Here is a 25,445-nt window from a genome sequence, read left to right on the forward strand (position 1 = left end):
ATTATTATGTATTTTAAAATTAATGATGCATACTAAATAATCGCAAATTTACATCAAAAATATAAATTTAGCACTTATCATATGCCAATTTATTATTGCTTTTCAATTAATACCAAAAATATTAGATGGATCAAGTATCTAGCTTTTTCGAGAATATACTAGCAGTAGAACCTAACGAAGCAGATCAAGGCGCTAAAGAAAAGTCTAGACCGAATGAATTAAAGCAATCTAAACCTATGGCAGACAAACTGAAGCGTAAGTCAGAAAGTGATTTTGCATTCTGGACTCATAAGAAAGAAGGAAATGATGAACCAAAGTCTACTAATACATTACTTACTGATAAATTAATGGAGAAGATCATTTCCATGGTCATTCCAATGAATATTAAAGATCAGGGTGCATTGAATGAAAGATTAGAAATGCAGAAGACTCGTCCTCCACTATCTGTAAATTTGATATCGAAGAATTCTATTTTATTGAATCTGCGGCTATCTGTCCCATTTGAAACGATTGATAGTATAATCAAATTTTTCAATTGGGATAACCTGACATTTACAGTGGGTGTGCTATTGGTAATAACCCATATAATCCTAAATCCATACTTGATATTCGTTTTGCCATTATTTCAGATTTTATTTAATGTAATGGTTCCTCATTATCTAGTTCTTCATTCAACAGACAGATCCATGCTAAATACGAGGTATTATCAACGAAATCCTATACCTGACGATGGACCAGCTTTACATGAGTCTGAAATACCAAAACCAGTACCTGAGCTTTCAAACGAATTCATTTTGAATTTGACTGATTTGCAGAATCATATGCTTCTTTACGTAGTAACATATGATCTCATACTATGGGCAACGAACGGGATATTGTTTTACAAAGATGAAAATATCAGTTCTGTGGTATTTTTAGGTTTACTTACTTTGGGCTTGCATAATTTATTCGTACTCCCTAAAGTTGTGCCTATATTGGTCTTATATTTACCGATTAAGCTTATGCTTGTTATCTCCATTTGGACTGCTACGATTATGTTTCATCCTGTAATAAGAAATGTATTATTAAACTGGATGTATAACGAAGAAACACGGTTATATTTTGTTAAATTGAACAACCAGGTAGAAGAGTTTTTATTAAATTTGATTGTAAAAGTAGGTGATGAACAAGTTAATATCGAAACGAAACAAGCCGAAATTTTTGAACTTCAAAGATATGATCAAAGTAGTAAAATTTGGGAATTAAATGGATTTACTAATGACTTCTATACCATAAATAGTCCTATGCGGAAATTAAAGCAAGAATATTTAAAGGTAAAGGACAATGATACAAATGAAGATGAAAGTTCTGAAAAATCTGAACCTGTTGACATTAATACAACACCGAACATCAATGCTATAAAACCACCAATAGATTGGGAATTCAATGAGGAGTCCTGGAAATTAGATTTAGATGTGAACAATTGGGTTAATTCCAATTTACTTGCAGATCTTGTAATGATCGACACTGATGAGAAATGGGTCTACGATTTGGAATCATCGACCACCTCTGAATCCTTCAGAAGAAGACGTTGGGTCAGAACTTGTAAAAGACAAAGTACAATCAAAGATCCGAGCCAAAGTAATTCTGGATCCGCATACAGCGATTACTTATTATAGTATAATATAACATGTGTTCATTTATTCATAAATTCCATTAAGCTTAGAGAGTTAAACTGTTTAGATTCATTCTCTTTTTCCTTTTTCTTCATTGCTAACAAATTGGATAAATTATTTTGCTTCCGTTTCTTTAGCCTTTGCTTAGACTTTGATGTTTCGGACTTAGGCCATGTAGCCTTGAATTCTTCGGGTTTTGAACTTTTATTATTTGCTTCTGTATCAGTACCGCTGTTCGGTATCGGAGTAGAGCGCTTTGAAGTGGGCATCTCTAATGCACGATCTGATTTATGGTAACATTCAAGACATGTATATCTTAATAATCTACGTCTACTTACAGTACCTGACTTTGATTTCTTATAGATTATCCTTGTAGATACTGTAATTCCTGGAATAAAAATACTTTCACACTTATCGCAGAAGGTATCTTCCATATAATTTGCTGGCAAATTAATGCATTTCTCATTAGTAAAATCTGCAAATGTATCCTTGTATACCTTAGATAACGGGTTTAATGGTACCGAATGACTCAAATTAAGTAAATGAATCGAAGTTATTTGGTTGTTTGTTAATTTGTCCATGCTGATTGGAAATATAAGTCTTTCAAAAATAGTTTTTCAGATTAGACCGAATTTCGGCACATCTCCAGCCAATGAAGAAATATTTATTACAAAGCTCACAGAGTTAGATAACTCCATACTAATCTAGGTAACATATTTAATATAAGAATTTTGCATTATTAGCTTTTTGTTTTAGCTAACCTACTATATACTTTTGCTCGAATGTATGTGCAACAAAGAAAGCGTTTAAAGCTTATAACACCATCAAACATACCAGGTAAAGTACTCAAAACTTGTGTACGGTGCAGACAGCATAAGACTAAATGTGATGCTTCTAGAACTGACCCATTACCATGTTCACATTGTTTTAAGAAGAATATAAACTGTACATTAGATATAATAACCAAGGACCCGAATAGATCAAATGATTTGGTGACTAAATTAACAGTTGATGTGAGATCTTTAAAGAAAAGCTTAGATACATTAATCAACAGAAAGTTCAAGATGATAAACATGCTTGTTGAAAAAGGTGTGTTAAACGTTGGAAAGATGACGGCAACTCCCCCTATCTCTAAGATCGAAGCGTGTCTTAATTCTCCCCTGGAGACTCCGATGCCATTAACTCCAGAATCTCCAAAATCAGACACTTCATACACTATCAATAGTCATATCAGTAGTAGGGCATTTTCTATCTCACAGGAGGAAGCTGTTGAAAGTTTCCATAATTATCATTTGCATTTCAATAGATATTTGCCTATATTCCCTGAAGAATTCTTCAATACTATAAATATAGAAAGATTTTACCAACAGAATGACTTATTATTTTGGAGTATCATACTCACGTCATATTTGAACCAACCTGAAGCATCTAAATACTTACATTTATCTAATCACATAAAATCCTTGGTGGTTGGAAAATGTTGGTTTAATACCCCAAGATCGGTATATATACTATCATCGTTATTGATTTTAACTACATGGCCTTTACCTTCTGAAAAATACCTGAATAATGGTGAGAGCATATCCATTAAATATCTTTCCTTGATGAAGAATATATCATTACAATTAGGTTTACACAGATCGCAGTTTATTGATGAATTCAGTCATAAAACTGAAATTAATGTTTCTGATGAATTGAAGTTAAATAATTTAATAAGAGAACGAATTTACAAATTCATTAATATCAACTCGAATTATTGTTTAATCTACTCTGGTTTGTCACATCTTAATTACAATGGTTTCCAACAAGATTATATTATTAATAAGGCAAATCAAGATTTATTCAACAATAATATTGATAATGAGGAAGATAAGTATATTAATTCATTATTGAAAATTTCTTTAGTGCAATTAAAGTTGAATGAGAATATGAATGATATTATTAACGACAAGAAGGTTTATGCACACGCAAATTCTGATAAGCTAATAAATTTGAATATGTTTGAAATAATATTGAATGACTTTAATAAAGACACTAGTCCCTTGTTGTCTAACAATCTTATAAAGCTATCGGTTGAATTCCTGAAATTGCAGTTGTTTGTTTATTCATTTAGTCGCATGGATATCTCTCTTGTCGAATATCGTAGATGCATCATGAATGCTATTAAATCCTGTTACCTTATTTTAGATTTATTTGCAAAAGAATTTGTGGATATAAAAAATGTCAATCAGCTTCCAGTGCATTATAAATTTATTATTGAATTAACATCCTTAATAATGTTAAGAATTCATTCATGCCCCTTATTGAATACGCTCGATGACTACCATGTCTTGAAGGAAAACTTTCAAAAAGCATACGGAATATTATCTTTAAATAATGACAAGGCCTGGTTAAGTATAAATGGTCGATTACGAAAAATCATTGAAAAGTACGATAATCTTTTCAGGGAGAAACCACAGTCTATTTTAAATGCAGCCGATTCGTTTTTTCTTATCAGCAAGATGCAAAATTATTTGGTTTCAAGTTTAAATTATGAAATGGTATGGTATATATATCAGGATTGGAAGAACGAAGATAATTCGGAGGACGGAAAGACGCAAGGTATTAATTGGTTAAAGTTTGGGTTAAATGAGAAGAATGTTACTTCTAAAGAGATCATGGATTATTTATCGAATGAATGTTCAATTTTTAAATGATTTTAATAATGTATATGTATTCTTGTTTTTTACAATATTATATATATAATATACAAATTATCGGTCTATCCAATAGGCATTCAATCTTCTCGAAAATACAAATGGCTTTGTAATTAAGTACGCAGCTAGTAAAGCTAAAATAGTCAACACCAACTTAATTCTATCAAAATTTTGACTCAACAAATCGTAAGACAACGAAGGTTGAACTACATTGCAGAAAATGTTGAATTTATTAGCAAAACACACAACTGAAGTTGATTCCAATTCAGTGGGCTTCATTAATATCTGATTAGTATCTGGGTCTAAAATCAATTGATGCTTATGATTCAATACCTGGAAGTTATTCTTAGGGATTACCGGTTCATATGGCATCATCCTGAAATCGTCTTGGTAATCCTTACTAGTTAATTCTCTATTAGCTATTCTTCTGCTATTTAAAACAAATTTTGGAACTTCAATTAAACTTCCCGATTCTGTCAAAAACAACATAGATTTTAATGTTATTCCAAATTTTGTTTGAGTCGATGCAAGAGATACTATTCTCTCTGGGAAAATGAACGATTTCTTTGAAATAAAATTGATTGTTGTGTTGCTCTCAAATGCAGAAACAAGGTTTGCTGTCTTAACAGATTTTTCCTTTGTATCAAATAAGTCAAATACAATAATTCTTTGTTGCAATTTTGGAGCCTTAACAAAGAATGTGTATACTATCCAGTTATCATCCATGCATAATTGAATGGAATCAGAATCGACAACTTCATCTTTACTATGTTCATGCGTATACAATATATTTCCACTAACACTGTCAATTAAATAATAGCGCAATACTTTTGTATCCTCCTCCTCTGTTATAATAGAAATCAAGTTTGGATTCAAGTATTTGTATAAAACAGACTTGTCAGATAGAGTTATACCAATAGATGAGGTCTTAGTATGCATAGGTTTAGTCTTTATTAATAAAACTTTTTCATTCGGCTTTTCAAATTTCCAAGTTGGAGTTAAGTCTCTGTCATTAATTTTATAACCCTGTACACAATCAGTAGTTTCATCGATCAAATATTGATCTGCTTTTATATTAATATCATTGTCTTTGAATAATTGCAATTTAGAATTTTTAGAAAGCTTTAATGCAATTACTTCTTCTTCATTTTCCAGTCTTAATAAGAAACTATTCAGTATTTCATCTTCAAAGGTTCTTGTACTTGTAATTTTTCCATTTCTAATATCAAATGATAGCAACGAATGCTTTAAAACAAGAACAACCTCGTTTGTTGCAGGTTTATCTACAAAATCTATTATGCTCTGACCGTTCGCATCAATTTGAGATTTCCATGCAACAGACCCATTTTCAGAATCAATGGCTATAACGTATCCCTGCAGTTCGTCCATAAAAATAATTAGTTTGCCAAATCCAAACGTATCTTCAGGTGCGTATTCATCTTGAGAACCGGATGAAGTAATAACTTTTGAAATAATAAATCGACCCAACTGGGACAAGTGTCTTCTAAGTATCGCAAGCCAACGAGAGATGAAAAAGTGATAGTCATCTGAGTCATGAAGCAAATGGTGTACCTTATTTATTTCGCCTTCTGATTGTGGTCTGTCAATCATCAAATACTTCGACGAAGTCGGATGAAATCTATTCAACTCGAACGATGAATGCGTAACAGATTTGGTACTTGTGACACTAATTAGGACGTCAACCTTAAAATCGAAGAGGTGGCTGGAAATTAACTGCAAATTTGACTCGTTATCATAGTTTATATAATTCTTTCCATTTTTAATTAAGCTATTCGATTTCAATTGGTATTTCTGAATAGCATTAATATCGCTGCCTAGTGAAAGTCCTGATACGTCTAAGAGAATAACATCGGATTCAGTTGCAAGAAGAACACACTCTGCCGATGCATAGTTTGTAAAATCAACTTCCTCAATTGGCTCTTCAAATGAATAATCAACGAGTGACGAAAACTTTCCATCGACAATGGAGTAAAAATTAATTACCTTGGAGTTAATAGAGTAGGCTAATTCAAGGTTCAATACTTGAAGATGCAGCTTCAGTTTTAACGAATTCTCGATCTCATTCACGCCATTATCATCTAGGGACAATATAACATTGTCTCGGGTAACGACAATATTATCTTTGAAGGTCTCCACTTGATCAATATTAGAGATATACTTCTTCAAAGATTTAGAGATAGACAAAACATCTAATGAAATTGCAATTCTAATTAACAATAATTCATCTGTTATCACATATAAAGTGCCATCCACCTGTGAAGTCTTGATATCCTTAATTTTGACATCGGTACTAATAGGCTTCACAACCCCATCGTTTCCTAAGAATGTCAACAGCCCATCGGTCCCGACTACCAAAACCCCTATACCAAAGAATTCAACCACCTTCAATGGAACTGTTTCACTTGTAAGTGTTTCCTGTAAAATCCCCGTTTTAGTATCGAACAAATAAATACGACTGTCACTGGTGGAAAACGCATACACCGATTTACGATTTTTGGATAACAAGTATTGGTCCACATTCCCATACTCACGTAGATCTGCTTTCCAATTCAATTTACCACCACTACTTATATCTATATTCAATATCTGTGCCTCATTTGTTAATCCTATAAGCTGCTTGTCTGACAAGACTTCGTACTGCTGTATTTCTCCATAAGTATGCTTAATCCAATCTTTTACAAATGCATCTTCGAATAGCACTCCAAAAGCTAAAGATGATAATAGTGATAAAACCCCTATAGTCTGGAACAAACGCATGGCTCTCAATGTTCTTTAGTGCTATAATTGAACGATATAAAAGCCTTTAATTCAGTATACCCGTCTTGATCAAATGTGAATGTCGTAGACATTTTCAAATCGCGACATTTGGATTCTGAGTTCTGCATGTATATAGATTGCTGATTGCAATTCACGGCTCTCGTTATCAAAGGAGTGACGCAGGCTTATACTATACCTTTTCTTTGTTCAATAAGAAGGACAATTGCCATCAAGATAGTTGTGAATTCAATTATATCTGTTCCTTATTAAATCTAAATGCACGCTAAAGATTGGTTACTTGTACTTGTTGGGTTTTTCCTCCCCCCAGTTCCAGTTTTCATTAAAAGAGGAATTTCTTCTGCTGACTTTTGGATTAATATCTTACTTTGTTTACTAGGATTCTTCCCTGGATTGCTCCACTGTTACTACATCATCCTGTGCTATCCTTACAGTGAAGGATACGCCACCCTTGGTGGTGATGGCCACAATCACAGAGCAAACGACTACGGTGCTACAGTGGGATAGACAAGAAGGCGTGCTTAAGTTGGGTGTACATATTTTGCACCAGACGAATTAGCAGGCGGGTGTAATCTTGTCTAGGTGAAGCATATCTCCTACGAAATAATACGCTAATCCCTGAAGATTGATTATGTAGTGGTAGTTTGTGCGTGTTACCCGGAGATAGTTCCGAGAATAAAAATGAATAAAACTTTTGACTGTGATATGCCATTGCTTGGAAATACCTTACAACCTTAATATATGATCTAACTATTGAATTGAACTCAAGCTGTAGGAATTTCTTGCAACCTTGTTGCACGCATAACTTAAGTTGGCCGATCAAGTATTCATACTTATTAAAGATCCATCGGTTCAATGTGTCTATATGCGAAGATTAAGTTGAATGTCCTAATTTACTTCTCTAGCGTCAGTGGAATATAATGGAATGATTGGCAGAATTCGGACGGGAATCGTATTGATTTTCTGTTATTTGAGTTCTGTGCAAGTTTTGGGAGCTGTGTGGATCGGCAGTTTTTGCTAATCTATGTGGCTCTCACTACTCTCAATCAGACCCACTAGCTATTAGCAGAACCTTGTTTTCTTGTTTTATCACTCTTTGGATACGTTTTGTATTTTTGGAGCGATCATTCTTGCTTACATATTTCTGTTGTTGGTGGTTTTTCTATACTGATTGAGAACTATCTACACTTATAATAAGTTAAATGCTACCAACTTATTGACTATTATGGATATTTACATTTCATTATACATGGTTCTATTCAGCCATGTTAGATGCTATATACTCACTGCTCTCTGTGACATCTCCAGTTTTTTTTCTACCACCCCCTTGTTTCCATAACCAGAGCGCTTCTATCGCATAGTTTCTTACTGATAAATTTCTAGTCTTTGATTCATCGGCGGCTTCCGTCAAAGAATCAATGATTCTTAATTCCTCAATCAAATCCCACATTAAGTTTTCAAAATTTGACATAAGTTCGGATAAATTTTCATTGAATTCTTGGTCTTCAGTTTCTCCTACTGGTAAAATATTATATTTATGCAACCCAAGTTTATGCAAAATCCTGCCTAAGATTTGTATACTAAAGGACCTCTGACCTGCAAGAACAGACCTCGACAAGTGAACTAATTCACTTAAAGTATATCCTGGTAAATGTGGATTTTCAGAATGATGGTGTAGCCCTAAATATGTAGGCACTTCATCTTTGGCAGATTCTGATTTTAATAAATCAACCAAATCACCCTTGAAATCAAATCTCATATCTGAAATTGATTCATAAGTAGTATCAACTTGTTTAGGTAATGGCTCCGTCATCCACGATAACTTATGCGTTTCTTTTGGTAAATCAGGGAAATATTTCTCATGTAATTTATCATAGAAATCAGGATCGTTTAGATCAAGTTTTTCGTTATTAGTACTAGCCTGTATTGGCTTTGGAAAATGAACAGAGGAGCCTTCTTTTTCATCATCTGAATCGTTCACTAATTGATAATCCTCGTGTGCTACTTCATCTATGTCACCCGTAATTAAATCATTTACATCTTCTACGTCTTCCCATCCATTAGGATCCAACTCAACATTCTCATCTAAATCTTCATATTTCACAGTGGCTACTTCTTCAAACCTCACAGATTTAGATTTGGCATCCGCTCGAGATTCTTTTTCTTGCTCATCCAGTTTAAGATCATTTTCTAAGCTTAAACGGTTAATTCCTAATGCCTTATCGACATCTTCTTCATCTAATAGCGTAACATCCGCCCATTTATCATTAGCTCTACCGCCACCTATCCATCCGCTGAACCCTTCTGCATGCACATGCCCTTCATTATCATCACCACAACAGTTTTTGCTACTTTTTTCTTTCTTTTCGGTTCTTTTCAAGAGACTCTTGATAAGATTTGGATCCAATCCATTCAATAACTCTGCCTGTTCTTGTTCAATTTCCTCGTTGGTCATTTGTGATATTTTGTTCAAATTTTCCTGATGGATCTTTTCAGCTTCTGATATAGGTTTACTGACCATTGGCTTTGAATGTTGTTCGTCTGGAACTTTTTTAGATTCTTGTCTCTGCTTCCATCTCGATACCTTCTTTTCTTTTAGCTTATTCAAATCTGGAAACCCCGTTTTAGCCGTCATTTGTGGGGGCTTTGGGGCCTCTATTTCATGCTCTACAATCTCTCCTAGCATGTCCATCTTTATTTATTGAGTTTTACTTATAAATAATGCTGTGCTTAATTGTACACTTGCAATAATTTTTATTCAATACCTGGTACTGTATATTACATAATTACAAATCTATAGACCATCTGGTGTACTTCCTTCATCATTATTTTCTTGAAAAGATGGAAGGTAATGGGGTATGTGAAACTCTTTCTTCTTGATCTTGTTGCTAATATATTCTACGAAATTCTTGCTGATCTTTTCATTATATTGTTCATATTCAATAAGCCTGCTGGAATATAGGCTCTCTGCAGTAGATTTTTCTACATCACGAACAATTTTTTTCTCCTTTGATGGATATATCATGTCAACATATGGGAAAAAGAACAAGAAAAAACTAATGGCTAATCGTTTGGGGGAATATGACGACTCGTGCTCCACGAAGTCGCCGTTCGTTCTATTGTTGTTGAGCCACAAGTTTTGCCAATTTCTTTTAAACCCAAATGTAAACGGAGTATCTCGAACAGTGTACTGTACAATTACCCTTGTGTTATTATATCTAACATTAATATATCGTATTCCAGTTTCCTCGCCAGGTGTTCCACGAACATCTTTTTTCTTCGTTTTATCATTATGTGCTTTCCACCTTAAATACCTTTTCAGTTTATTTATATTGATATCATCGACAGTAGTCATATTATAAACGACGTAATGTAGGTGCACTATTAATAGTGCCAGGAGTATAAGTATCCAGAAGCCACTCAAAATATATAGAACAATATAATTATGGTCGATGTCTTGAGTACCCCTATAGTAATTCAGTTTAGTATATCGCAATAGATATATTAGCGCAACTATGAAAAACATTAGAAACCATATTACAAACTTCAAAAAGTACTTATAATTCTTCTGCCCAATAACAGTGCCTACCCAAACGCAATAATGGTCAAACTTAAGAACACAGAAATTCTTATCCTTCAGATGTAATGTTCGTGGAAGCTTAATTGACTGACACTGAGAGCACCAATATGGGTAACCAGATTCGTCACAAAAGAAATAATCTGGAACAGGAGTCAAGTCAGAAGTATCTTCCGAATTATACAAGTTAAATGGTCTTACTCGAGGAGACCTCCCAGGTCCTTCTATAAGCAACAATATCCAGTATACTATCACACATATTTCACACCAAGCTAAAATAACCCAAAGACTTATCGCCACACCATGAGAATGATATTTGTATATTTCTTGATAACCCAACGAATAAAAGCATGCAAAATCAATGTATCCCAATCCCGATATAACGCATATTGGAATAATTTTCTTTGCCCAACTATATTTGAATAGTTTAGGATCAAACACCATAGAATGATATCATCATGTTGGGAAGAAATCTACAGTAGTACTGATTCACATATATGGCACAGAACCTCGTTTTTGTGTCATTTTAATCTTACCATTAATAGAAGACATGAATACTAGAAGATTACAAATAATTTCCTATATATATATATATCTAACATATAACTCTTTATCTGATGGTGGTGGAAGGTATGTGTAGATGATATTCTAAATAAGATGAATTCATTACTAACTGAAACCTTAGATGATCGTTCGAAGGATATGTGCCCTATCTGTAAGACAGATAAGTACTTATCACCCAATATGAATTTTCTTATTAATCCAGAATGCTACCACAAGATATGTGAATCATGTGTGGATAGAATATTTTCTCTCGGTCCAGCACCTTGTCCTTACCCTAAATGTGGTAAAATATTGAGAAAGAACAAGTTCAAAAAGCAGATTTTCGATGACTTGGGTATAGAGAAAGAAATCGACATACGAAAGAGAGTGAGTGGAATATACAATAAAACAGAAGAAGATTTCGAGAATTTGAAAGATTATAATAAGTACTTGGAATCTGTGGAAAATATAATATTCAATCTTAATAATGGAATAGATGTTGAAGAAACCGAGTCTAATTTGGTTAAATATGAAAATGACCATAAGATTGAAATATTGGAAAAAAATATGAGAGAGAGTCAAAAGAATTCAGATTTGGCCAAGTATCAAGAATCTATGGCTCGTTTGAAGCAAGAAAAGGTCAAGATTCAGAAGCAGATGGAAATTGAGGATTTGGAATTTCAGAAACAGCAGAAACAAGAACTCTTAGACAAGTTATCGACTGCACAGTCTGCAAATTCGGAAGAACTAATTGCTCAATCTAATAATAATATTCTCAAGAGATCTTCATTGCGTAAAAGACAATTGCAGCAATTAACTTCTCAATTAGATCAACAATTTCAAAGTTCGAATCCTTTTGCTAAACAAGCTAAAGCCATAGAAGATGAAGGCAATAGAACACCATTCACGCCATTTAAAGGTGACCGTGAATTACATAAAAGTTACACTTTTTTGCCAGAAATACACGAGAACAATGCAATGGAAGTGGATGGGGACGCTGGATCCAATACTTATTATGCTCCTTACTTGAGCAAGCTTGCAAAGGACAAGCAGTATTTGGGTGCTGGATGGAGATTAAATAGTGCATTCGAAAGAGCATTAGATGAGGCATTCACAGGTCTATGCTGTTTCATTGATAAAGAGAAAAATTAGTTATATACTTACGGGTTGTATAGGCGTGGCATTTTGTATATTGATATATGATAAACTGGCATCTTTGATAAATTTCCTGTAGTATCAAAATGGATTACAACTCCAATAAATTATCGTTGTCGACTTCTATATGACTAGTAGACCGTGTAGATGTTTTGGTCCCTGTTATAATAGGTTTAATAGGTTCCTGAACCATTGAAAGGTTCGGCAATGATGAATTATACTCTTCAAACTCGTCTTCGTCTCCTTCTTGTTCTTGGTCTGTTTTTCCTTCTATTTCATAATCATCCTCGTTCTTGTGCGTGGTAGTTTCCTCCAATTTTTTCAGTTGTTCTTTAGTTTCCAAATTATTCTTTAGCTGTATCTTGTTGGAATCATCTTGTTCTTTCTTATCTTCTCTTTTTATCATTGTTTCTTCTTTGCTTTCTCCTGGCTCGTCTGTGGATGCCTCATGTGGTATATTTTCATCAACATCAATATCCAGGTCATCTGATACTGGATTTTTAATATCACTTTTAGTATTCGCTGCTTTCGTACCTTTATTTACAGAGGTAATGTTGCCCCATAAGGATAAACCCGAAGTAGGCAAAAATGAAAACTTCTTGTTCTTATTTGAGGGACTAGACGTTAAATTTCTGTTAGGACTTGGGTTTTCAATCTCTGGCTGTAAATCTATGCTATGAGAATTATTAATGGAGCCAGCATTGAAACCAAATAATGAACCAAAAAATCCATTTTGTTTACCTTGTTCGCTTGTCGCTGCCTGCAATGCCCGATCGTATTCTTCTTCTTTTTGTTTCAACTTATCAAGATGTCTTTCGTGATCTTTCCTCTTTCTTTCGTGAATTTCCTTAGAGATCTGTTCACTATGATGAGCTTTAATCAATTGGATTCGTTTATGTATAAATTTATTCGATTCTCTGTCCACGATACGGTTAAGCTTATTTGTAATTGATTCCTTTGGAAGCTCAAGATATAATTTTTTTTTTAGCTTATCATGATTTGTATCTATTTCTTTGTCAGTCACTAAACTATCCTTTTTATCTTGAACACTTCCATTGTTTGTCATTAATTGACTATTACGAAACTGTAATTCTCTTTTTCTGGATTCAATGTACGAATCTCCAGAAGACCAACTAAATAAGGTATTAGCTGTTGATTGCATTAAGTTCCTATGTTCGTCATTGTTTTCAGCCTCCGTACTTTTTGCCGTTCCCTGAACGTCTACTGTTTGCCAATTATCAACTATTGACTTCAGTGTAACTTGAATTACTGACTTAGACCATCGTACTACATCCGACCGCACGTTGCTTTCATCTATGAACTGCTTCGTAAGCCCTTGAAACGAATTGTAGTATTTATTAGCCTTTTGCGTTTGCTGAAGTAACGATTCGGGGTATTCAGGTGTATGATCTGTGGTCCTTTCAGGTACGGAAACTTCCTTAAATATTATATCTAGCAGTTCTTGTAGTTTTATATTATTAATATCCTCCTCTCCATTATGCTTTTCAGTCATTACAATGTTCTTTTTGTATTCAATATAATGCTTTGTATGCTGATTTACGTCTCGGTGTATGCTTCTTTATCCAAATTTCTCATTCACGAGGGAACTGTGTTCTTCGATATGAGAGAATAGAACTTTTTTAGCACATATCAACTAATAGCTATAGAACAAAAATGGCCTACGAGAAGTTGAAATTAGCACAATTTCCACATTATACTGTATTATTATTCTTGTTTACTGATGTTGATAGTCCGGTACTTAAGCAGGTGAAAGAACAGCTCATTTCAGGTAATAAAGATTATGACTTTTGTTTCTTAAACACACAACATATTATATCACTAGAGCAATTGTATAATTCTATACATAAAGCAATATTAAATTATGAATTCGGTAACATGAGAGCTAAAACATTGAATACGGAAATTATATTTAATTTGTCACCAATAAATAATATTATGGATGCATTGAAGAGATTTGGGGTTGATGAAGCATGTCCTAACCTCATCACAATAAAAGTATTACCAACGTCTGAGTGTAATGAGGTAGCATGTAAAGAATTAAACACTCATCTTATGAACATTTTGAGTATTGACGATTCACATAATCCTACATTAAATGATGAGCTTATTTTCAATTCATTGGTTGATTTAAAGAAGTTAAAGAAGGTTTATAAGCTAAATGATGCAAAACTTTCTGAAGACAAAAGTAACTTGCAAGGTGAGTTAACTCGCTTGACTATTGGTGCATGCCAATTAAGAGGCTGTTAATATCTATTAACAAAGTAACCTCTAAGTACATATATTTTTAAAATGCTATATCTATTGTACTATTCTAATATACAGAGAATGGAGTTAGCCACGAAAAGCAAATCTTTGTAGGCTGATGCTTTGTTTCTTTTCAATATTAACTTGAATGTTTGCTGTCCCAACTTGACATGCTTCTTTCTTGTTAATTTGCAATATATTCTCCTTCACTTCCTCCTGAGATCTAATATTTTCTTGGTAGTGGTTCATGTACTGACGTTCCTTGCCCTGCGACTGAAGCGGTACTGATCTTATATTCAAGTCAGATGGAGCTAATGGTTTTGTATTTTTTAAATGACTTGGTTTGTCTTGGGGATTGTAATCAATATTTGTACTAGAATTCAACAGGTATTTTTCACGCAATACTTTGGCAAAGTCACGAAGCTTGTCATTTGTAGGAATGGACTTAATTGGTGATTCTTCTATTATATCGTCCTCTTCGTCGATTCCAAACTCTAGGCTGGTATTCGAATTTTTTAATGAAGATGATGAATCTGGAGTTTGCGATTCCAAATCTTTAACTTCATCATCACTGAAATCATTATCTGTAAGACCATCTGTAATATTATTAGTCGCGCATTGGGAACCACGAATATGATTCACAGGAGATGAAAATTCATCAGGTATATCTGAATCGCCCGAAATAATACTTGAATCCCACGGAGCTTGTTTAGTTGAAATTGGAGTAGGTAAATGATTCAGAACAGGAGTTTTGTCAACATTTCCAAAGAATTTACTAATTTTGCCTTTTGGGGACACGAAAGTAACACTATCGCTTTCGTTAGCAATCCGCTTTATCTTTCTAGTAGTTGGGGAAACTTTTTCCTTGGGAGCTTGAAGTCGCATTCTCTTACTAGGCGTTTCAGTATGGATACTCATTTCTCTAGTGGACTTTACAGTGCTGAAAAATGAATCAATGGCACCAGTCTTTGGGCGTTCCGGGACAATCGTAGCTGATTTACTTCTACTTGCCATGTTCGAAGGTATTGATGACTTTTGAGAACCTAAATTTATCGAACCGCCTTTCAAATTAGATAAACTCTGCTCCCTAGATACGAGAATCTCAAGTGTATTTGGGTGTATCTTACCAGTACAAATTTGGGCGTGTATCGTTTCACTCAATGTCTTACCGCAACATTCTTCTAGAATTTCAAAATCTAATTTCAAATCATCTGGATACGAATTTAAGGTTTCTAATTTTTCTGTAAGGGGATTAAATACTTTTTGAAATTGAAATGCCAAATTGGCCTTGTAAACTTCGTCCTCGAAATCTATAGGTGTTTTCTTACCGTCGGATCTTAATGCAATCAATACCTTCTCTAAATTATTAAACTTCTTGACTAAGTTGAACGCTGTCTTCAAACCAATTCCAGGAATACCCTTCGTATAATCACAGCCTGAAAGCATTGCCACAAGTCTTAATTGTTCTTGAGTGTAATTAGACAAATATGGGATTTTCTTAACCTTGGAAAAATTATCTCTACATATTTCAATACACTCGCCAAAGTCATTCAACTTGGTAATTAGCCGATTACACCCAAATATGAGTAAATCAGAATCCTCTGATAATATACCATCAACTAAACCAATCCTCTCCAAATAGACCATTTGTGGATCTGCTTCATATGGTGCGACAATATACTTGACTTTTCTCATGTCTAACTCTACCATGATAGATTTCGCCATTTGTGGTGTCACTCCAGCCGCCTTCATAAACTCCTTCCATGCCAATTTTCTGTTACCATCTTTAATCAACTGATTAGCCTTTTCTTGTGCTTCTTGTCTCTTCAATCTTCTTTCTTTTGCTGTTTCAGCCTTTGTTGGTAAATAAGCACCATCAAATACTAAATATGGCTCCACTCCGAAATGTCTTAGCATATCTATTTTCTTCATTACTGAATTAATATACTTCTTCGTTGGTACATCCTGACATAGTTCTTGTGCACACGATATCAAGCCTCTATGTAACCACCCGTAAGTATCAACAGCTAATGTTTTTCCCCTATACTTTGATAATGAGGTTGAATCTTGAATTTCTTTCAAGTGTTGAAGTAAACCTGTTACTCCCATCCTTATTAGAATAAGATTTTAACTGGCTGTAATGGTTTATGGGAATAGATTAAGAACTTTCTCAATATGTAAATAAAGTAGAAAAAGCAAAACGCGGTTGACCAAAATATTCTCTTCGATTTAAAAAGCGTAAATTTGTAAATAAATATATTTTATTTTACATAGAATAGAACAAATTTTAAAGAATGCTTTATTATTTACCAATAAACAGAGTGTACTTCGTAAACTAATATATAAATCGTATCTATTTCTTTTTTGGTTTGTACATACTAACTGGAGTATTCACCGGGAATCTGTGTATGCCAATACCTTGTTTAGATGTAGACTTTTTTTGGGCATGACTAATATCTTTAGAAGGATCATACTCAAGAATAGGACAAAATGTGATTTCTTTCGGTTTCACGTTCTCTTTGTTCGATTCAGAGTTAGAAACCTTGATCTTTTTATTCTGTTGGCCCTGTGTTTGATTAGAAGGAGGTGCATTATTTGTAGCAAAATTATCCTGGAATTGTTGTTGCTGCATTTGATTATACAACATGTACATATGATGTTGCTGCTGTTGTTGATGAATTTGATATTGCTGTTGTAAAATATATTGTCCTTGAGTTTCCGAAGGAAAACCATTGAAAGGTGTATATCCATTGGCCATCATTTGCTGATGCGATGGTATCGCTCTTAACGGATTATTAAATATTTGGCCTTGTATTGGTATCTGATTCTGCCCTTGAGACGAATGCAATTGGGAGGAATTTACGCCAGTATTAATAACCTTAGTAGGCGTCGAGGTTACCATACCATCCGGTAACTGAGGAGTGTTTATGTAGGGTCCGGCGGATCTGAGTGTTTCATTCTCATTCTGATTTTGCGCTAAAAATGAAGACGTATCAATGGCTTGTTGTTTTGTCTGTATGTTCATATTCTGTGAGCCAAATTGAGATTCTGGCTGAGAAAAGTTCCTGATTTGAGTTATATTTCCTGTCGATCTTGAAGGCATTAATGTTGGTTGGTACTGAATGTTTTTATTCATAGATATTTCATCCTGATTTTGAATTCGTTGCTGGGTCTGTAATTGAGGATGATTTTGCGTGTGTAACGGCGCCTGTATTTGGCCCTGCATTTGCATTTTGTTTAGTAATTGTTGTTGTATTTGGTGGTGCTGTATCTGTAATTTCAATTGTTCTTGCTGCTTAACTACATTTGGATTAAACTTTTGCACAGTGCTTGCATCATAAATTGGTGCTGTGAAAGGACCTTGAGTTATAAACGAATTATTAGCCTTGAAAATGTCAATTTTCAAATTTTGATTTGTTCTCAGTGTGCTTGGTGAAATTTGTTTTCCGACAGGAGATGAATTTTTACATGGGGATGAATCTGCAATTTCAGTAGCATTATCATCTACTTCGTCTACTTCATCAAGGCTTGAAGCTCTATCTTTCATGCGAATACTGGTAAGATGACTTGTGCCCTCTGAAAATAATTCCTTTTTGAATTCGTGGATTATCACTCCATAAACTGGGGAGCTTGAGCATAACTCCTTGTCGTCCTCGTAAATAATCTGCATCACTGATAAATTTTGTAACTCATTATCATCGTCATGTCCATCATTCAAGAAAGCTAAATACCCAGACCAAAAATCTTTTAAAAAGGGGATCTGTAAGTCGAAAGTGTTTTCTTGCTCATTCAAATAACCATTCACTATTTCATTCTTCTTTAGTATTAATCTTTCGCCATTATACACTTTCGCCATACATTTCCATTGTAACATATCAGGTGTCTTTCCGTTATTGATAGTTACATTAATTTTGATATAGGAACTGAAAGAGCCACCTTCAAGGTTCATGACTTTAGGAGCCTTGGCCATTGAGGGAGTGGATGAAAATGGTGATAAATCAGAAGATGGAGATATAGCTTTATTGCCACTAACATTTAAATTGTTACGAACTAACCAAATGGGGATGTTATAAGATATGACTTTGGAAAGAAGCGAACTGTTCAATTCTTTATTAATATTCGTGTTCAATTTATTGCGTAATTTCAATTGAGTCATTGAAGTATGAGATGTTGAATGGAAAGTAGTAAACTTATGCGAATTATGATGGTCTGTTTTATCGTTGAACATTATGGAGAGTTCTTTCGGATGTAATGAATAAGAGCATTTCTTATCAGGTAAATTTGTCTTAAAATCAGGGAAAGATGTTTCTTTTTCATTGTTACCCCGGATGAAAATAGGAGACGACGAAAGTATACCTCCTAGTTCTTTATCTATATCTTCGCTATCAATAGAATCAATTTTGCTGCTGTCAATTAAATCTTCTAATGGCGTATTCATCAAGGCGTCTAGCTCTTCATTCAAGATAGGGCTTTCGTTGAAGTCCTTCCCATACTTAGCAGGTCTCTTCAATTTCGTTAACCGAAAAAGTCTGGATGCGATCTGTTTTGGGGTTCTCAAAACACCAGTTTTATTGAGTAACATCCTTGATAAGATTTTATTTTGTGACGAGTATTTTAATATCGAAGTATTTGGCTCTTGGTGCTCTTTGAATGTTTTGAATTTTAAATATGAACTTAACAAAATTTCATCAATTTCTGGATACCAAACTTTGTCATTATAAGTATTGGCGCTACCTATCGATGAAGTATCAGTTCTTGATAACTTTCTGGGCGCGGGAGAAGCAAGAATGTCAATCTTGGATGCTATGGATGTACTTGGGGATTCAATAAAATCGTGAGAGATCTTTCTTTTCTTACTTGTCTTAGAAGCACTTGCATTAAAACTTCTTGGTAATGGTGTTGAACTATCTAAACTTTCGGCTAATATATCAGTTCTGGGTTTGATAGGTACCAACTTAGGCGCTGCTTTCAACTGTGATTCATGCAAATTTTTATTCTTAATATTTGTATTCGGTGTTATTGCAGCTCTGGTTTCATCCACATATACTGATGTCAAATCTGTCGTATCATTGCCTGCTGTATTATCGGTATTTAATGAACTGACATCTATGGATAGTTCATTTGAAGAATTGTTTTCCTCTCCCTTTTGTCTGTGTTTTTTACTCACTTGCGAAGCTATGGCATCAAGAAATTTATTATTAGTAGTGCCTGACGATGGGGGAGGAGTAAATGAATTGAACATATTCTTCTTGCTTTTTGTTTGTTTATCATCTGATCTGCCTTTCGTTTCGTATTCGATTCCGTATTGCTCATGTTCACGTTCATTTTTAGCATCAACAACTTTATTCAAATTATTCGATACCTGGAAGAACCTTTGCGGTGATAATGAATTTATGATATTCATAGGCGAGCTGAATTGGAACGAAGGCAGAAATCCTAATCCAAAACTGAACGAGGGTGTAACACCAGATCTGGTGCCATTACTCGTCGATCTAGGAGTTTGTGGAGGGTGTAAGTTGTTGGTCATACTAAATGTCTAAATGAATATGACAAATCTCACCACAATAACTAACTATCTGCTCTTACCGTCTAATAACTTATGATATATAAATCATGAAGCAATCAATTACTTATAAATCTCAGAATCACTTTGGCGTTTTTGTATACGTTTTATTCCGTGTCACAAAAACGCGGTCCAAATCACGATAGAACCAGGGTCCCTTCTATAGCAACATCAAACTCCATCCATGCACCAACCACATAAGGGGCTGATTGGACTGTTAGGTGTATATATTTACTGTCATTTTCGTATTACATTTTCATACTACATCATGAGTGTATATTAAAATCTGCTAAGTGTAATTATTATAGCGATAGTTTTTATATTAGAATTTCTTATTATCCGAAACTTACAATCATAAAACAAGGATACTTCTAATAAGGATGGGTATTAGAGTTGGCAATATGAAGCATTAGGATTTCTTCCACAAACGCTTCACTTAAACCAGGCTGTAAGGATTCATAATCGATAAAATTTTGCATCAATTTATCGATTGTAGCTTTAGTACTGGGTGCTTTTGCTCTTACATGTAGGCGTTGGAGTGAGTATAATACCACATCATCAAGAAACCTTATTGGGCCTGGATGAGAAACATTTTCTAGCTTTCGGTCGGGACTTTCCTTTGGTCTGGAAGGGGATCCAGGAGATACCTGCGAAGAATAAGTAACTTGTAGTGGAGGAAGTAGTGAAGATGATTTTGTTGGCATAGCTAATTCATAACGTTGCGAATTAGGTGGCAAACTAATCATGTTTAGCAAAGGTGATTCATTGCTAATTAACAAAGTTTGTTCCATTGGAGAGGATTTTGTATGATAACTCTTTTTAGTATTAAAGTCCCACTTTATTAAAGGATCATATTCGGGAAGATCGCCGTAATCTATCTTCAAAGGATATTTTGGTTTTTTACCATTCTTGTGATGCCTTTCTGACCATTTATTTTTTTCTTCAAGTAGTTTGAACAAGTTTACGTTTCGCTTGATATTTTTGAGAAATTTATGGTGCAATAAAGTTGACGAGCTAGGGCGTTTCTTGGGGTCTTTTATAAGACAATATCGAACGAAATCTTTAATATTTTCGCTGAAGTCTACTCCTGTTAGCAACGGTGGGCGTTTTTTGGGAATTTCAAACAAAATTTTCATAGGATCATACTGCGATAATGGTGGGGATCCAGTAACCAATTCAATAGTAGTTATTCCTGTTGACCAGATATCTGCCTTCTCATTATAACCTGTTTTCAGTCTAGCAATCACCTCGGGAGCCATCCAAAATGGTGTGCCAACGAAGGTATTTCTTTTCAATTGTGTCATGGTAATCTCTCCACTAACACCAAAGTCAGCTAGCTTGATTTCTCCATAGCTTGTCAAAAGAATATTTGCCAGTTTTATATCTCGATGGACTTTATTTTCCTCGTGTAAATATGTCAATCCACGTAAGACATCTCTTATAATGAATGCTGTTGTCTCCTCATTAAGTTTTTTATAGCATTTAAGCAAATCAGCACATGACCCTCCTCCACAATACTCCATGACAATCCACATTGACATATCATTGATGAAAGTTTCAAAATATTTTGTGATATAAGGGGATCTTAATTTTGATAGGAATTGTATCTCTTGGATTAAAACAGCAATATCCTCATCAGATTCATCTAGATTTATAACTTTTACAGCAACTAGAGTATTATTCAAAATGTCAGTTGCTTTATAAACATCCCCAAAGTTTCCTTTTCCTATGCATTGGTGAATCTTATACTTTTCTACTGACATGATTGATTTGAATTTATTGAAGCAAAACTAAAAAAAATAGGAAATTGTAGCTGAATTTAGAATCTTCTTAAAACTAATAAATATTTGGTTATACCTTCCTCCTTATATGCAATTATGCTATGGTTTACTATAATGATGATGCTATATTATTTCAATATATATGTATAAATTACATACTAAAACTATCTGAGGCCTAACAGAATAAACCACAAATTTTGCAACCACAAACATTTTGGGAAATTAATTATGTACAGGAATCACAAAATCAGCAGTCCGTTTAATTTTAAACTTCTAATCTTCCAATACTCCTTAGCTTCTAACGTAAGACCGATGTCTACATTAAGATTATTCAAGAAGTCGACTTTGCAACCGTTCAATAATAATAATTCTGAAATTATAAATAGCCGTTTTGATTGAGTCCCAATATCTATTTCTATGAATTTTCGCAATGAATATTCAAATAGTGATATAGTTTTAAATTCTTGGTTTGAATCTATGTTAATCAGTACTTGCATATTTATATCAGCACCACATATAATATATTTGATAACTTCATGTATCTCTATTCTTTGAATTGATCTCACTAATAAATCATTAATACCTTCGATACTTGGGATATAACTCTTCATTAAGTATTTGTTCCTGATGAAATCTAATCGTTCTTCATTCAGGCTACTTGGTTGTAACTTTTTACTTCGTGCTAAATGTTGTTCTAGGTACTCATTGACCATTCTGTTATTAATATATTTCAAAAGCAATTCATTTTCATTTTCAAAATTATCTAACTTCAATGATTTGATTCTGGAAATATGGGACCCTAAATGCCTATGCGAAGAAGAGCATCTGACGCAGAATACAACCAAAAAATTGACAGACACCCATTCAACAGATTCAGTAGACCCACAATCAACACACTTATTGTTGTCGCTATTAGGAAAACTTCGAAGAAGTGCTAAATAATCCTTTTCGAGCATCGGTGTTTTAGATTGGATTGAAACCGGCGATAAAGACGATTCCAGCGTCTTCCCAGGAACTCCAGGCTTATCAGTACTTGCTAAATCTGTAATTAAGCTTCCCAATTTTTGCTTGTCTTTATTTTCTTTATGAGTTATTTTATTGCCCCCCTTCAACCTGTCAGTGTCAACCAACTGGCCGGCGTTATATAGAGCTTTAATCCATTTATTTCTTTCATCTTCATTGATTGCCTGAAAAACATGTTTGTTTCCCAAAGAGGTAAATATTTCGAAACAATGCTGTCTCTTCTCATAAGTTATGGGTTTAACGCTAGACAAAGCAATTTCGATAGGCTTATTAATAAGTACTTTACCTTTTCTCCAATCTGAATACTCAGTCAACTGACCGTTTTTCAACACCACCCATTCCTTATGCCATCCTTGTTTTCCCTGACCTCCTAACGTATACAATATTCCTTCAATTTCAGAATTTTGATCATCTTGTGATATCATAGGAACAGCCGTGATAGTACTCACTTGAGATGCTTTAGCAAATATTAAGTCTAGATTATCTTTCGAGATATACTGGTTGTCATTAACTGCATCCAAATTATCGCTAGAGATATATCGGTTTAATCTGTTGTAGCGTATAACATTAGTCAATTCCTCGTTAGATTGACACGCCTCTATCATTTGACGAAACTGAAATTTTTCGCTATTGAATTTTGACAACGCACTTAGGTATATCTCATAGTTACCCAATAATAAGTTCTTGCTTAACTTGACATCTAAAAACATTTCAGTGTGTAAATACTTACCATGATAATGCATGCTAATAAATTTGAATAAGTTTTCTAGCAATTGGTTAAAGTATTGGTTATTTAATAATTGATTAAAATGATTCAAATAATGGAATTTAGATAGTTCAAATTTCTTTCTTTTGCTTAATAATTTCAGCTCTGGACGCTCTTTCTCGTTAGATAAATATTTATTAAGCCAATTGTAATACTCTTTAGATGTATTCTCAAAATTCTTTTTATTGAATAATAATTCATTTGAACTTGAAGCCTCGTTACCCGTAATATTTCTAGATAAAGTAGAAGAAATCTTATCAAGAATCTTGCTATCACAAATATTTCTTGTGAAAAACTGTAAGTTCTTTTCAAAAGGATCAAATATGGAATTAATAGCAGTTTTGAAGTCGGTCTTGAAATTAAAGTGCGATAGTAAGGAATTAAATTGCAAGTTAACTAAATCATTCATTAGATCAATCGTTTTTTGCTTGCACAAGAGAAGCTTTCTCAAGTAAAACTCCAAGTTCTTTCTTTGTTCAATAAATTCTCCACAAATTCTCTTGAATGCTGGCAATTCAGTCTCGTAAGTTTTCAAAGCTTCTCTGAATTCTGGACCATCTTCGATATTAAAACTAAATACCTTTCTATAATCAGCTAATTTAGCATATCGTATTTTCTTAGTAGACCTTAATATTTTCTTATCTGACTGTGTGTTTACCTCTTCGGCGTCTTCTTTGATTTTACGGTCATCCACTTTCGCAGGAGATTCAATATCATTGGCAATACTTGCATCGATCCATACTTTGAAATTAAATAAGTGAGTGTATTCATTTGTAGCACTATCAAATTCCCATAATGATATATTCATCATATTGTCTTGAAATACACTCTTATTAAAATTATCATTTATAATTATTCGTTGGTATTCTTGATAGCTTTGGTCTATTGGTAAGTTGTTGTAATTTAACTTTGAAATCTCAATTCTCATACTTTCATAAGGTTGGCCCTGTAAGACCTCCTTCAAGTGGTTAATGTCGTCATTGTCCGCTAATGTTTTCAATATAACCAATGATTTATCATTATTCCCCGCAAGCACTGGCTTTATGGATATATTTAATTTCAATCTATTATATGAGGATGGAAATCGTATTAATAATGGAACAATTGGGGTCGTAGAAGGATTTTGAATGTAGCTCATTAAGTCTCCGATTGGTTCTTTGGTCTTGGTATCAATTTTGGATGTAGATATGCATTGCTTGATATCTTGTATATGACCCAATATTATTGAGTATCTTATGGTATCATTGTCATTAGTCAAAAATAATTTGTTCAAAGATATATGACTCCAAGGTGATTGAACATATGGAAATGATAACAGTGGAATATTATCCATGCTTTTCTAGGTACGATCAATATTTTCTAGATTTATATTTCTGTTTCTATAAGCCTTCTAATGTGATTAGCATTGAAAACTAAACAAAAGTGGTACAAAACCAAAATGCTACTCTATCAGATGCATCTACATTATTTCTATAGAACTAATCATATGCCACCAATTTTTTTAAATAGAAAATCTATAAATCTATAAATTCTTATGAATGTATTCATATTAACATCTTTCTAGTAAATATAGAACTCGTTTTAATCAAAAATGTAGTAGAAGACAATAAAAAATTATGCGAATT

The 25,445-nt window shown here is 33.8% G+C and overlaps 13 protein-coding genes across 13 annotated transcripts; 4 read left to right on the forward strand and 9 right to left on the reverse strand.

The window, feature by feature from the left end:
* Positions 1 to 125: 125 nt before the first annotated feature.
* On the forward strand, positions 126 to 1,658 carry AC631_04820 (uncharacterized protein; the record flags this gene model as incomplete). Its single annotated transcript, XM_015613649.1, has 1 exon — positions 126 to 1,658. The coding sequence occupies one exon, from the start codon at positions 126 to 128 to the stop codon at positions 1,656 to 1,658; it is 1,533 nt and encodes a 510-aa protein (XP_015465511.1).
* A 17-nt stretch (positions 1,659 to 1,675) lies between these two features.
* Positions 1,676 to 2,236, reverse strand: SNM1 (Snm1p; the record flags this gene model as incomplete). Its single annotated transcript, XM_015613650.1, has 1 exon — positions 1,676 to 2,236. The coding sequence occupies one exon, from the start codon at positions 2,234 to 2,236 to the stop codon at positions 1,676 to 1,678; it is 561 nt and encodes a 186-aa protein (XP_015465512.1).
* A 201-nt stretch (positions 2,237 to 2,437) lies between these two features.
* On the forward strand, positions 2,438 to 4,351 carry SEF2 (Sef2p; the record flags this gene model as incomplete). The annotated part of the gene is made up of 1 exon (XM_015613651.1): positions 2,438 to 4,351. One exon carries the CDS (start codon positions 2,438 to 2,440, stop codon positions 4,349 to 4,351), a length of 1,914 nt encoding a protein of 637 aa, XP_015465513.1.
* A 57-nt stretch (positions 4,352 to 4,408) lies between these two features.
* Positions 4,409 to 7,129, reverse strand: AC631_04823 (uncharacterized protein; the record flags this gene model as incomplete). Its single annotated transcript, XM_015613652.1, has 1 exon — positions 4,409 to 7,129. The coding sequence occupies one exon, from the start codon at positions 7,127 to 7,129 to the stop codon at positions 4,409 to 4,411; it is 2,721 nt and encodes a 906-aa protein (XP_015465514.1).
* A 1,273-nt stretch (positions 7,130 to 8,402) lies between these two features.
* On the reverse strand, positions 8,403 to 9,839 carry AC631_04824 (uncharacterized protein; the record flags this gene model as incomplete). Its single annotated transcript, XM_015613653.1, has 1 exon — positions 8,403 to 9,839. The coding sequence occupies one exon, from the start codon at positions 9,837 to 9,839 to the stop codon at positions 8,403 to 8,405; it is 1,437 nt and encodes a 478-aa protein (XP_015465515.1).
* Positions 9,840 to 9,941: 102 nt separating this feature from the next.
* AC631_04825 (palmitoyltransferase) lies at positions 9,942 to 11,168 on the reverse strand (the record flags this gene model as incomplete). The annotated part of the gene is made up of 1 exon (XM_015613654.1): positions 9,942 to 11,168. The coding sequence occupies one exon, from the start codon at positions 11,166 to 11,168 to the stop codon at positions 9,942 to 9,944; it is 1,227 nt and encodes a 408-aa protein (XP_015465516.1).
* Positions 11,169 to 11,381: 213 nt separating this feature from the next.
* Positions 11,382 to 12,419, forward strand: TFB3 (TFIIH/NER complex subunit; the record flags this gene model as incomplete). Its single annotated transcript, XM_015613655.1, has 1 exon — positions 11,382 to 12,419. The coding sequence occupies one exon, from the start codon at positions 11,382 to 11,384 to the stop codon at positions 12,417 to 12,419; it is 1,038 nt and encodes a 345-aa protein (XP_015465517.1).
* A 94-nt stretch (positions 12,420 to 12,513) lies between these two features.
* On the reverse strand, positions 12,514 to 13,935 carry AC631_04827 (uncharacterized protein; the record flags this gene model as incomplete). Its single annotated transcript, XM_015613656.1, has 1 exon — positions 12,514 to 13,935. The coding sequence occupies one exon, from the start codon at positions 13,933 to 13,935 to the stop codon at positions 12,514 to 12,516; it is 1,422 nt and encodes a 473-aa protein (XP_015465518.1).
* Positions 13,936 to 14,096: 161 nt separating this feature from the next.
* Positions 14,097 to 14,690, forward strand: AC631_04828 (uncharacterized protein; the record flags this gene model as incomplete). Its single annotated transcript, XM_015613657.1, has 1 exon — positions 14,097 to 14,690. One exon carries the CDS (start codon positions 14,097 to 14,099, stop codon positions 14,688 to 14,690), a length of 594 nt encoding a protein of 197 aa, XP_015465519.1.
* An 84-nt stretch (positions 14,691 to 14,774) lies between these two features.
* On the reverse strand, positions 14,775 to 16,796 carry EXO1 (Rad2 family nuclease; the record flags this gene model as incomplete). The annotated part of the gene is made up of 1 exon (XM_015613658.1): positions 14,775 to 16,796. The coding sequence occupies one exon, from the start codon at positions 16,794 to 16,796 to the stop codon at positions 14,775 to 14,777; it is 2,022 nt and encodes a 673-aa protein (XP_015465520.1).
* A 244-nt stretch (positions 16,797 to 17,040) lies between these two features.
* AC631_04830 (uncharacterized protein) lies at positions 17,041 to 20,214 on the reverse strand (the record flags this gene model as incomplete). The annotated part of the gene is made up of 1 exon (XM_015613659.1): positions 17,041 to 20,214. One exon carries the CDS (start codon positions 20,212 to 20,214, stop codon positions 17,041 to 17,043), a length of 3,174 nt encoding a protein of 1,057 aa, XP_015465521.1.
* A 407-nt stretch (positions 20,215 to 20,621) lies between these two features.
* Positions 20,622 to 22,013, reverse strand: AC631_04831 (putative serine/threonine protein kinase; the record flags this gene model as incomplete). Its single annotated transcript, XM_015613660.1, has 1 exon — positions 20,622 to 22,013. The coding sequence occupies one exon, from the start codon at positions 22,011 to 22,013 to the stop codon at positions 20,622 to 20,624; it is 1,392 nt and encodes a 463-aa protein (XP_015465522.1).
* A 257-nt stretch (positions 22,014 to 22,270) lies between these two features.
* AGE1 (Age1p) lies at positions 22,271 to 25,153 on the reverse strand (the record flags this gene model as incomplete). The annotated part of the gene is made up of 1 exon (XM_015613661.1): positions 22,271 to 25,153. One exon carries the CDS (start codon positions 25,151 to 25,153, stop codon positions 22,271 to 22,273), a length of 2,883 nt encoding a protein of 960 aa, XP_015465523.1.
* Positions 25,154 to 25,445: the final 292 nt, after the last annotated feature.

Source organism: Debaryomyces fabryi (genome assembly GCF_001447935.2).
Source record: "Debaryomyces fabryi strain CBS 789 chromosome Unknown contig00145, whole genome shotgun sequence".
In the NCBI taxonomy this organism is placed as follows: Eukaryota; Fungi; Ascomycota; class Pichiomycetes; order Serinales; family Debaryomycetaceae; genus Debaryomyces; species Debaryomyces fabryi.